At 45.0% G+C, this 13,342-nt stretch overlaps 2 protein-coding genes across 2 annotated transcripts; both read left to right on the top strand.

The window, feature by feature from the left end:
* The first annotated feature begins 6,905 nt into the window (after positions 1–6,905).
* LOC125534044 (putative invertase inhibitor) lies at positions 6,906–7,569 on the top strand. The gene has a single exon (XM_048697351.1). It carries the CDS (start codon positions 6,912–6,914, stop codon positions 7,437–7,439), a length of 528 nt encoding a protein of 175 aa, XP_048553308.1. The 5' UTR covers positions 6,906–6,911; the 3' UTR covers positions 7,440–7,569.
* A 2,799-nt stretch (positions 7,570–10,368) lies between these two features.
* Positions 10,369–11,151, top strand: LOC125534043 (putative invertase inhibitor). Its single transcript, XM_048697350.1, has one exon. The coding sequence runs from the start codon at positions 10,421–10,423 to the stop codon at positions 10,958–10,960; it is 540 nt and encodes a 179-aa protein (XP_048553307.1). The 5' UTR covers positions 10,369–10,420; the 3' UTR covers positions 10,961–11,151.
* The last annotated feature ends 2,191 nt before the right edge of the window (positions 11,152–13,342 follow it).

Below are 13,342 nucleotides of genomic sequence, written 5' to 3'. Positions count from 1 at the left end.
GGAGTCGGAGTGATAACTTCTTTCGGAGTGATGATCGGAGTCGGAACCGGATACCCATTCACCAGCATGAGCTTGATGTCTTCCTTTTGTGTAGCTCCTTGATGACTTAACCTTCCTTTCCGAATCCTTGCTTCTCCGAGAGGGTCTTCGTTCATAGCGATCATCCCTACTCCTTGTTTCTCTTGGTGGTGATTCTTCTCTTCTACTCCTTCTTTTGGGAGAATCTTCTCTTCTTTTGTAGGGAGCTGTACACTCATTGGAGTAGTGTCCGGGTCTTCCATAATTGTAGCAATTTATTTCGCGACTTGAGGATCTCTTGTCATTGTAGGATCTTGATTTGGAGCTTCTTTCCTTGCTCCTTCTCTTGTAGAATTTGTTGAAGTTCTTCACCATTAGACTCAATTCTTCATTGAAGGTTTGCTTCTCACTTGATGATGTGGGAGCTTCACATGAGGCTTTGTAAGCATCACTTGACTTGTTGGGTTTCGTAGTAATTTCAAAAAATTTCCTACGCACACGCAAGATCATGGTGATGCATAGCAACGAGAGGGGAGAGTGTGATCTACGTACCCTTGTAGACCGACAGCGGAAGCGTTGTGACAACGCGGTTGATGTAGTCGTACGTCTTCACGATCCGACCGATCCAAGCACCGTTACTCCGGCACCTCCGAGTTCTTGGCACACGTTCAGCTCGATGACGATCCCCGGGCTCCGATCCAGCAAAGCGTCGGGGAGGAGTTCCGTCAGCACGACGGCGTGGTGACGATTTTGATGTTCTACCGTCGCAGGGCTTCGCCTAAGCACCGCTACAATATGACCGAGGTGGAATATGGTGGAGGGGGGCACCGCACACGGCTAAGGAACGATCACGAAGATCAACTTGTGTGTCTAGAGGTGCCCCCCTGCCCCCGTATATAAAGGAGCAAGGGGGAGGGGGCGGCCGGCCTAGAAGGGGGCGCGCCAAGGGGAGTCCTACTCCCACTGGGAGTAGGACTCCTTCCTTCCTTGTTGGAGTAGGAGAAGGGGAAAGAGGGGGAGAGGAAAAAGGAAAAGGGGGCTGCGCCCCTTGTCCAATTCGGACCAGAGGGGGGGCGCAGGCCTCCTTCCTTTTGGCCTCTCTCCTCTATTCCCGTATGGCCCAATAAGGCCCATATACTCCCCGGCGAATTCCCGTAACTCTCCGGTACTCCGAAAAATACCCGAATCACTCGGAACCTTTCCGATGTCCGAATATAGTCGTCCAATATATCGATCTTTACGTCTCGACCATTTTGAGACTCCTCGTCATGTCCCCGATCTCATCCGGGACTCCGAACTCCTTCGGTACATCAAAACTCATAAACTCATAATATAACTGTCATCGAAACCTTAAGCGTGCGGACCCTACGGTTCGAGAACAATGTAGACATGACCGAGACATGTCTTCGGTCAATAACCAATAGCGGGACCTAGATGCCCATATTGGCTCCTACATATTCTACGAAGATCTTTATCGGTCAGACCGCATAACAACATACGTTGTTCCCTTTGTCATCGGTATGTTACTTGCCCGAGATTTGATCGTCGGTATCTTAATACCTAGTTCAATCTCGTTACCGGCAAGTCTCTTTACTCGTTCCGTAATACATCATCTCACAACTAACTCATTAGTTGCAATGCTTGCAAGGCTTTATGTGATGTGCATTACCGAGAGGGCCCAGAGATACCTCTCCGACAATCGGAGTGACAAATCCTAATCTCGAAATACGCCAACCCAACATGTACCTTTGGAGACACCTGTAAAGCTCCTTTATAATCACCCAGTTACATTGTGACGTTTGGTAGCACACAAAGTGTTCCTCCGGCAAACGGGAGTTGCATAATCTCATAGTCATAGGAACATGTATAAGTCATGAAGAAAGCAATAGCAACATACTAAACGATCGGGTGCTAAGCTAATGGAATGGGTCATGTCAATCAGATCATTCACCTAATGATGTGATCCCATTAATCAAATAACAACTCTTTGTCCATGGTTAGGAAACATAACCATCTTTGATTAACGAGCTAGTCAAGTAGAGGCATACTAGTGAGACTCTGTTTGTCTATGTATTCACACATGTATTATATTTCCGGTTAATACAATTCTAGCATGAATAATAAACATTTATCATGATATAAGGAAATAAATAATAACTTTATTATTGCCTCTAGGGCATATTTCCTTCATGACTTGTTGTGGAGCTCTTCCTTATCCTTGAGTGACATCTCATGAGCAACAATTCTTCCAATGACTTCTGTTGGCTTGAGATCTTTGTAGTTGGGAATCATTTGGGTCAATGTGCACACGGTATCATAGTTTTCATCCAAGGCTCTTAGGAACTTCTTGATGATGAATCTATTGGTCATCTCTTCACTTCCTAAGCCGGAAATCTCATTTGTGATGACAGCAAGCCTAGAGTACATTTCAGCGACACCTTCACCATCCTTCATTTTGAACTTGTCAAGTTGACTTTGAAGCACATCCAATTTGGATTCCTTGACGGACTCGGTACCTTCGTGCATATCAATCAAAGTATCCCAAATTTCCTTTGCATGCTCAAGACGGATGATTTTGTTGAATTCTTCGGGGCACAATCCGTTGAAGAGAATATCACAAGCTTGAGCGTTGTATTGCAGCATCTTCAACTCTTCCGCGGTAGCTTCACGGTTTGGTTCTCTCCCATCAAAGAATTCATCTTGCAAGCCAATACACACAATAGCCCAAAGGCCGGGTTATGTACAAGAATATGCATGGTTCCGATAGGTGGTGCTATCGTACATCCACGTTGATGGAGACTTCAACCCACGAAGGGTAACGGTTGCGAGTCCACGGGGGGCTCCACCCATGAAGGGTCCACGAAGAAGCAACCTTGTCTATCCCACCATGGCCGCCGCCCACGAAGGACTTGCCTCACTCGGGTAGATCTTCACGAAGTAGGCGATCTCCTTGCCCTTACAAACTCCTTGGTTCAACTCCACAATCTTGACGGAGGCTCCCAAGTGACACCTAACCAATCTAGGAGACACCATTCTCCAAGAGGTAACAAATGGTGTGTTGATGATGAACTCCTTGCTCTTGTGCTTCAAATGATAGTCTCCCCAACACTCAGCTCTCTTTCACAAGATTTGATTTGGTGGAAAGAAGATTTGAGTGGAAAGCAACTTGGGGAAGGCTAGAGATCAAGATTTATGTGGTTGGAATGGAATATCTTGACCTCAACACAAGTGTAGGTGGTTCTCTCTCAGAAAATGTATGTTGGAAGTGTAGGCATGTTCTGATGGCTCTCTCCACGAATGAAGAGTGGGTGGAGGGGTATATATAGCCTCCACACAAAATCTAACCGTTACACACAAATCACCAAACTCGGTGGGACCGATTCAGAGAACTCGGTCAGACCGATTTAGTTCAAAATGTGAACGTTAGGATTTTCGGTGGGACCGACACGTCAACTCGGTGGGACCGATTTCGTTAGGGTTACGGCATAACGTAATCTCGGTGATACCAATTATACAAACTCGGTGGGACCGATTTTGGTAATAGACTAACCAGAGAGTTGGTCAGGCAAACTCGGCGGGACCGATTCGCTCATCTCGGTTGGACCCAAACGTTACGAAAGGGAAACAGAGAGTTTGCATTGCAATCTTGGTGGGACCGATCGCTCATCTCGGTTGGACCAAAACGTTACAAAGGGAAACAGAGAGATTACAATCCCATCTCGGTGAGACCGAGATCCCTATCGGTGAGACTGAAAAGACTAGGGTTTATGGCAGTGGCTATGTTAAGAGAACTCGGTGGCGCCGGATAGAAAGATTCGGTGGGGCCGAGTTTGACTTTTTGGTTTGGTACATATGTGGATGTGAGAAAGTGGTTGAGGGCTTTGGAGCATATCACTAAGCACTTTGAGCAAGCAAGCCATCAAGCAACACCTCATCCCCTCTTAATAGTATTGGCTTTTCCTATGGACTCAATGTGATCTTGGATCACTAAAATGAAAAATGTAGAGTATTCTGCTTTGAGCTTGAGCCAATCCTTCTGTCCTTTGCATTTTGAGGGGTCCACTTTTCTAATCCATGCCACGCGGAACATTGAGCTTTCCTGAAATATTTATCTTGAAATAGCATTAGCTCAATGAGCTATATGTTGTTAGGAATTACCAAAACCACCCAGGGATAGTTGCACTTTCACTCAGCGGCGACCGCATCCCGTGACGGGAATGGCGCTGCAACCACGACCACGACAGCGAGTTGCGGCCCAGCGTGCGGATCCGCCTGAGTTGCTTCACCAGGGTGACATCCATCGTTGGTCTTCGCCTCTTCGGTGTTTCGGTTGGATTGATCCTGATACAAGCGGAAGGCGTGTTTGATTCCGCCTGAGTCAGCTCAAGCTCGTCCACGACCGCGGCGAGCCGGGCGCGGCCACGGCCACAACAGGGAGTCGGGCGTGTCCACGGTCGCCGAGAGCTGGTGGTGGGCACGATGGGCAGTGGAAGCTCCGGCGCGCTCAAAGTGTTTGACGAAATGTCAAGCCCAACCTGATGGCTGTTAAGTTTTGTTGTTAACGCTGGTAATCATATGCATGTATGCAACCAAACGCCGGGTGAAAATTGCATCTTGATGACAAGACCCCCAATGTAGGCAACCAATCAACTGGTAATCTATGTTTTTTGACCCTGTTTTTACTTATCCAGGCCCAGCTCAGCCTGGCTCGTTTTTCCCCTCTGAGCCAGGCCCGACAGTGAAAGCAGCCAAACACGCCCTTGACTTGAGAGTGCATGAATGAATTCTGCAATGAACGACACGGTGATTTTGATTCTCCACCAATGTGTTATGCTGCTGAAATTTCTAGTGAAAATCCGCATGACTTGTCAAAATTTTGGCCTTGTTTGTAACAAAACCAAAACTTTTGGGTCTTCCACCTCAATTTTTTGGCCTTGATTGTAACGAAGCCAAAATTTTGGCCTTACAAATACCATTTCTAACCAAGTCGGTTGATTTCTCATTCGTTTGGCCTTGACAAGTCTGCATGCCACTGCTACCAACTGACATGAAGTCTTGGGCAATTGAGGGTGATGTTAGTATGGTGCCGCAGCAGGCGGCGGTGGCAACAACATCATGATGGTCGTGGCCCAGCAGAGGCTCGGGTCTTTTTATGAAACATTTTCTGCAAAGTTACACTATCATTACTTTTACATTTTATTAACCTATTTCTAAATGTCACAAACATTTTTTGAAAGACATGACTATTTTTTAAATGTCACTAAATTTTTTATTGAATGATACAAACATATGTTTTAAAAATTGTGCAAAAAAAATTCTACACTGATGGACATTTTTTAAGTGTACGATGAGCACTTATAAAGTTTAAGTAGATTAGTTTTAAAAGTTCTAGCAACGAGCTCATGATTTTGGATCGAGCAACAATAAAATATTGGAACCCACGATTTTAGATCAATGAACTTTGCAAGTACGTTTTGGCAGGTTTTTTTGGTAAGAACTGATTTTGTGGTGAACGGAAATAGCAACCATACATTAACCTCACACAATTTGCATATGATCGTGGCGATTGACTAAATGGATATCAAACATTAATGTTCGTGATTACTTTGGATATATCATGCCATGATATTAGATGCGCACGCTGACTAATTTTTTTTATGCAAAAGATGTTTTACAAGATAATGAAGTACATATTTCCCCCAACACAAAGATACATCAGTACATATACCATAAAAATGAAATTGAGTACTCCCTCTATTCCGTAATGTAGTGCATATATATTTTTGAAAATTCAAGCATCGGAAACTTTGATCAGATTTGTGAAGAAAAATATTTACATCTAGAATGCCAAACTTACATAATTATTGCATTCATTATAAGATGAACTTTCATATTTTATATATTTGATATTGTAGATATAAATAGTTATCTCTCAAAACTTGGTGGTGGGGCGAGGCAACCCGGGCGGAGGTAGGGCTGGCGACAGGAAGTCTTGGGCTGTTGAGGGTGGATGTTAGTATGGCGCCGCAGCAGGCGGCAGCGGCAACAACATCATGATGATCGTGGCCCAGCGGAGGTTGGGCTCTTCATGTCGTCGGGACTGGAGAGGACATGGTCCTCGCTTTTTGCGACACAAAAAGATGCCGAAATGCACATGGCAACCCTGACTAGGTCGGCCCAATGGCGCCGGAGCGGGAATTGTAGTGAAAAGATTACATATTTTGGAAAGTCAAATTTTCTCTTCAAAATTTTTGGATTTTTTAAAAATCAGGATATTCATCCAAAATTTGGATTTTATGGAAAAGGAGAACATTTTTTTGGAAAACATGATCATGTTTTGAATTTCCCAAACTATTATGAAACACTTTTTTTGAATTTGCAAACAAATTTTAAAACTTAGAACACTTTTCAAAATTCTAACCAATATTCGAGAACATGAACATTTTTTTGAAATATCAAATAATTTCTGAAAAATTCTGAAAAGGGAAACATAATTACTCCCTCCAATCCATATTAATTCTTAGTGATAAGTACAACTTTATACTAAATGAGCAACAATTAACATGGATTGGAGACAATAATGATCCATGTTAATTCTGAGTGATTCAGTACAACTCTATACTAAATGAGCAACAACTAACATGGATCGGAGAGAGTAATGTTCCATATTAATTCTCGGTGATTTAATACAACTTTGGACTAAATCGGCGATAATTAATATGGATCGGGGGAGTAATTTATTAATAGCAGAACATAATATATTTGCAATACATACCTTTTTCATTGGTTTGTTCAAATTGGAAGATTGATATACTCATGGGGTATTTTTGTATCAATCATGGCTATATATATGCACCATCTACAAACGATTTGTTATAGTCGTGCCAAAAACCATGATGAGGCACTGGCAAGCTCCCTCCTGTCTCCTCGTGCTCCTCTTCGTCCTCGTCTTCTCCGAGGCTTCCACTCTAGAGGACACATGCAAGTCCGTCGGCGCAAGCAAGAAAGACATCGGCTACGACTACTGCATCAAGTTCTTCCAGGGCGACAGCGCCAGCGCCACCGCGGACAGGCACGGCCTCGTCGTCATCGCCACTAAGATCACCCGAGGAGAGGCCGCGAACTCCCGCAAGCGCATTGATGCCCTCAAGGCCTCGGTGACGGACAAGAAGGTCAGCGGGCGCCTCTCCGACTGCCGGATGCACTACACGGCGGCGCTGAAATGGCTCGAAGCCGCCGCGGAGGGCGTCAAGTCGGGTAATTTGCAGGACGCGAAGACCAACCTCACGGCCGTGATATTGGGCACGGACACCTGCGAGGAAAGGTTCCGCGAGCTGGGCGTCGTGTCGCCGCTGGCCGCCGAGGACGCTGAGTTCTCCAAGGGCTGCTCCATCGCGCTCGCCATAACCACCATGTTGTAGCTAACGTGGTAACTACTCTAGCTGCGAGTCCATGATCATTTGGATCGACCAAATAAACTCTTGGAACCTGCAATTTCAAACCAGTGAACTTTGCAAATATGTTTGGACGGAAATTTTGTTTTCTTATAGAATTGCCTTGAATTATTATTTTTCTGGAGCTTATAGAATTAATTTTATGATTTCTTATTTTTCTGGAGCTTACAGAATAGAAATACTCCATCTGTCCATATTTACATGCATGGCGCACGGTTTTATGTACGATGACGCTGATGGAGGAAATGGATATGCCCCATTAATGTTCATCCTTATTTAGGAGATCTGATGCCATAAGATTATGTATAACCAGACTCTCATATCGTCCCCAAATGCTCGAGCAGGTTGCCCGGTCATTGACCGGATGAAAAAAATAGTATCAAACCAGGTTTCCACCAGCCCAAACGCCGGGCCCGCACCAATTTTTTATTCTTTTTTTGGTGGTGGAGGGGGGGGGGGGGGGTATGGGGACGTCCGGATGTGCAACATCAGACTGATCGCTAGGGCCTGCGCAATTTCGCCCATATTCACTCCCTCCTTGCCGGACCAGCCCTCTTCTCTTCTTTGTTTGTCCTCGTCCATACAGCCGTAATCGGTCAAGGTCACCACTAACGGACGCCGCCCCATGGTCATTACTTCTAGATCATCGATGAATTCGTCATGGAATGATGGCTATGAGTGGAAAAATGATTTAACTTAAAAACTTTCTAAATGTGAACGGCCATCAACGCTCACTTTTGTGAAGTTGTGAAGAGTATGAACTATGACTCGGCTGTTCATACCCCTCACAAAGGGGGCATTGATGGTCATACTGAGAGAGAAGATTACTGCTTTTGCATGATGCGGCTATCTAAGCCGGCCGCATCGCTCCTCGTGCAGCGAGGTGACACTAAACCCCCAACCCCGCCGGACCTGAATTTTTCTATTTGTGTGCATTGTTTGACCAAAATGATCGACGTGCATGTGTTTTCATGTATTTGATGTTTCAAAAATACGGTTTATGATTGCAAATGGCAAAATTCCGGTTTCTTTGTGTTTGTGTTTGCATGAGGCATGTCCGGTCACTTTCTGCAGGCGTATCGGCAGACGTATAGGGATCTGGATTAGGCAATTCGGGCCTTAAATGCTCTAAGGGAGAGAAATGCACGGTAACTAATTTTATTCGCAAAAGATGCATGCAAAATAATTAAGTACATATCTCTATCTCTATCTTCTCTAAATCTATCTCTGGTTCTTCTATCTCTATCTCTATCTTCTCTATCTTCTATCTCTCTATCTCTAGTTCCTATATCTCTTAGTGACACAGAGCATATCAGGAAGGGTTTGCATTAAACTGAAGGTCACTCTCTGACCTTGTTGTGTTGGGGTGTAGTTGTCCAGATCTTGCTGGATGAGAAGACCTTGTTGTGTTGGGGTGTAGTTGTCCAGATCTTGCTGGATGAGAATGTACTCCCTCCGGTCCTTTTTACTCTGCATATTAAAATTCTCTGAAGTCAAATTTCACAAAGTTTGACCGTATTTATATGAAAAAATATCAATGTCTGCCATACTAAAGTTATACAGTATGAAACTTTAAATCATGATACATTTATTAATATTAATTTCAGATTGTGAATGTTGGTAGTTTTTTTATAAAGTTGGTCAAATTTTATGAGGTTTGACTTCAGTCAAATCTTATATGCGAACTAAAAAGGACCGGAGGGAGTACATGCCGGATGAGAATACTACTGGTTTGCTCTCTCACTACAATGTGTGATGCTAGATACAGTTTTGGGCTTCGAGCCCGGGTCACATGCTGTTGGTCGTTTCCTTCTCCGATCGGTCGGCTGGTTTGATTGCTTCCGATCGATCGCTATCTGACGAGCAGCCAAGTCCAGCAGCCAGGAGACGGCCGCACGGCAGCTAGCGGCGCAACGCGTAAGGATCGACCTGCACGGCAGCGGCGCCAACGCTCAGGCAATGAGGCAAGTCAGTCTGCGAGTGCGATCGGGATTGGGGCATGACCGTGACACGCCATCTCGTCACGAATTCACCATCAGGTTTTCCCTCAAAAAATCACCATCACGTATACACCCTAACAGAACACCAAGCCCATTTAATTTACTCCATTTTCCTTTAACGGATACATACGCATTTCGATGATTATGAACGTGCATCTATTAATCTTGTTCTTGTCATCTTTTATATACTCCCTCCGTTCCTAAATATTTGTTTTTACAGAGGTTTTAAATGGTGACTACATATGGAGTAAAATGAGTGAATCTACACTCTAAAATATATCTATATACATCTGTATGCAGTGACCATTTGAAATCTCTAGAAAGACAAATATTTAGGAACGGAGGGAGCACATCAGTACGTGTGCATTATCGTTCAACTTTTGCATACTTCCAACCCACGTCTTCTGCATACCGGCCGGGTTAGACGATAATCCTGATCATCAAAATCAGAAGTTGCAAAAGAGACAAAGATAATATAGGTTTTAACTCAATTTCAGAACAAGCTAGGTAGTGGTTTATATTATAAAACAACCGTAAGTTCCGTCTAATAACCAGATATTGCACGTGATGTTAATGTTGCAGTTAAGATTTTGAAGACATTTACACGTTCAAGCAACAGGTACAGTACTTGGTCCATCCTGTTATAATTACAGTACAGTTACATTGTTATTACTCTTAGCGCTTAAATTTGAGCTTTGTCCAGAGATTTGCTTCGTCCTCCTCCATCTAATCAGATACCTACACGACTGGCCCAGCCGGAGTCGCAGTCACTGAGCTCCACGATGAGGTCCACGCCCCCGGCGTCTACAGTTAATCATACCCGAATTTCCCATCGAGCGGACGCCACCTGAATTTCCTAGCAGGATCTTCCGTCCCTATATATATCGGCTCCCTCCACATCCAAAAGACAAAACGTCTGACACAACCACCACTAAAACCAGCGCAAAGATGATGAGGCATTCCCAAGCTCTCTCGCAGCTCGCCGTCCTCCTCCTCCTCTTCCTCCTCGTCTCATCCAGCGCCGCTTCCACTCTAGACGACACCTGCAAGTCCGTCAGCGCGAGCAACAGGGACCTCGGCTACGACTACTGCGTCAAGTTCTTCAAGGCGTGCAAGGACAGCGCCACCGCGGACAAGCGCGGCCTGGCCGTCATCGCCACGAAGATCATCCGAGCGGCAGCCGTGAACACCGGCAGGCGCATCGCCACCATCAAGGCCTCGCACGGGGACGACAGGAGGATCCAGGGCCCGCTCGCCGACTGCGACGAGCTGTACTCGAGCGCCGTGGACCAGCTCGACGCGGCGGCGAGGGGCATCTCGTCGGGGAAGTTCCAGGACGCCCTGACGAACCTCAGCGCCGCTGCGGACGCGCCACAGACCTGCGAGGAAGGGTTTCGCGAGCTGGGCGTGAGTTCGCCGCTGGCCGACGAGGACTCCAAGTTCAGTAAGGAGTGCTCCATCGCTCTCGCTGTAACGAACACGTTGTAAGCGACAAAGTCTATTAGTCATTTGGATCAATATAAATAATCCTGGAATACAATTTTAGACCAGATAAACTCCGCAATCACGTTTGGCCGCACTTTCCTTTGTTGTTCTATAAATTATACTCCCTCTGTAAACAACTTCAGTGGATTTTTATTGTTCCTAAATAATGATCTAAACGCTCTTATATTTATTTATGAAGAGTGTGAAAGTAAGTAACAAGGTCAGTGGATTTTTGGCCTCATGGCTCGCGGATGCTGTCCGATGCCTAGATCTCCGCATATGTGATGATGGTGAAGTTTCTCAAAAAAATATATGATCATGGTGAAATAGCAGTCACTAAGAAAACGGCACACAATTTGCGGACGATCGTGGCCATCAAAGCGAATGCATGAACATCCATCGAGCATCAATGTTTGTCAATGTTCAGGAGATCTGGCGGCATGGGATGAGATGCCCACGCGCGGCACGCTAACGAATTTTGTACGCAAGAGATGCTTGCCAGACAAGTGCAAGATTATATTATTGTTGGCAATCAAATACGCCCACACGTATTAGTTGCCACATACATCAAAATAGCGGATGCCGGTATCCTTTTGTTTAGTCATATCATTTTAAGTGTTTTACAGCGAAACGTCACAACGAATGGTTGCAGAACGAATCTGATACTGATACCGGTAGCACATGATGGATGCATGGGTCATGCTGTGTCCGGCGGCGCCGGCCTCACCGCGGGTAAGGTCCAGCCACGAAGGTCATGTCCAGTCAGGCAGTCAGCGTCGTCGCGCGCGGATGGAGGCGGCAAACCAGCGTGCGCGAACGTTTCGAGCCGAAGGTGCAAACTTCGGGAAAATTGGCCACGATAATTCTAAGCTTACGATAATCCTAAATTTTACTGTGTGGGCATCATGATTTCCAACCAAATGTTACCATGCACTTCCACTTCTTTTCTTTTCTTTTTTCTTTGAAATCATGTACTTCCTTTTTAAAGAAATATAAGACGTTTTAGATCCCTAGCAATGATTTGAAACATCATATTTCTTCCTCGCCGGAGTCGGATAAACCTTATTGTAGTAGACAATCGGAAAGTCGTCGTGCTAATGCTCCACATGACCGGCACACCAGAACAGCAACCACCGTCGATGATGAGAAGTGTAGATTAGAAGGATCCACCATATAGACACACGAATATAGACGAATGAAAATCGGATCCAAGTAGATCCGCTGAAGCCAAACACCGGACAAACCCCGCGAGATCCATCGGAAACGCACCTCCACGTGCCCCCTCCGGCGATGATAGACACACCGCCAGAGAGAGACTAGGTAGGGAGAACCATATGCTACCTTCAGGGAGCCGTCACCGCCACATGTTTTTGAGTAGGACACAAACCCTAAACAAACTCAAAAAATAAAAGGGAAGCCCTCCCGCCGGCAAGGACGAGGTAGATCAGTGGCGACGCCGACGGAAGGCGGGAGGAACCCTAACGCCCGTTGCCTTTCCTTGTGTGGTAGGAGCGAAGGGGTATTGTGCACTCAATGACTTACATATATTTCTTTACAGAGGTCGTATATTTCTTTACAGAGATAGTAAATTTGTAGGTTTAAATCTATCGTAATTGTAGCATGAGCAATGCTATTTGTACGTACATGTTTCAAAAAAAACTTGTACACACTAGTCCATTAGTTGGCTAAAAACGTGAGAGCAGTTACAATTTACTTCCTCCATTCCTAAATACTCCCTTCATCCAAAAAAGCTTATTCAAAGCTTGTCCCTTAAATGGATGTATCTAGCACTGACTTGGTGCTAGATACATTCATTTAAGGGACAAGCTTTTCCGAACGGAGGGAGTATAAATCTTTTAAAGTGGATTCATTCATTTCACTTTTATATAGTCTATATTAGAATCTCAAAAAAAGACTTGGATTTAACAACAAAGGGAGTAGAGAATAGTATGCTTGAATTTTGTAAAACCTTTACATAAGAATAGGATTTTCCTTCTAGCATTGCTCAATTCCTTGACCTTTTACGCCTAGGCGTCATCTACTCGGTTGCTTGCAATTTCCAAAAAGTTAAATCCGTACATATATGTACGTGATTGGCCAATTCTTTTCTCAGGAAAACTTTCAACCTATTCATCTGCAACCATGACAGTACAACGAACATCAGAAATAGTAAAAAAAGTACATGCAAACCAATTGGCGATAACTACAAGCATCGAAGCGAACCGACGGCGAGCCGCCATCATAGCCCCTCCCTTGTCGAGCCAGGCAAAACTTGTTGTATTAGACAGTCGGTAAGTCGCCGTGCTATCGACCCATAGGACCAGCGCACCTGAACAACAACCGCCACCGATGAAGATAGCGTAGATCAGAAGATCCAACCTGAAG

Source organism: Triticum urartu, chromosome 2 (assembly GCF_003073215.2).
Source record: "Triticum urartu cultivar G1812 chromosome 2, Tu2.1, whole genome shotgun sequence".
NCBI lineage: Eukaryota > Viridiplantae > Streptophyta > Magnoliopsida > Poales > Poaceae > Triticum > Triticum urartu.
The sequence above is the reverse complement of the archived record's forward strand: the minus strand, read 5'-3'. Positions and strand labels throughout refer to the sequence as shown.

Excerpts from the sequence above, each read along its gene's own strand:
- LOC125534044 (XM_048697351.1), top strand. The coding sequence starts at position 6,912 with ATGATGAGGCACTGGCAAGCTCCCTCCTGTCTCCTCGTGCTCCTCTTC.
- LOC125534043 (XM_048697350.1), top strand. The coding sequence starts at position 10,421 with ATGATGAGGCATTCCCAAGCTCTCTCGCAGCTCGCCGTCCTCCTCCTC.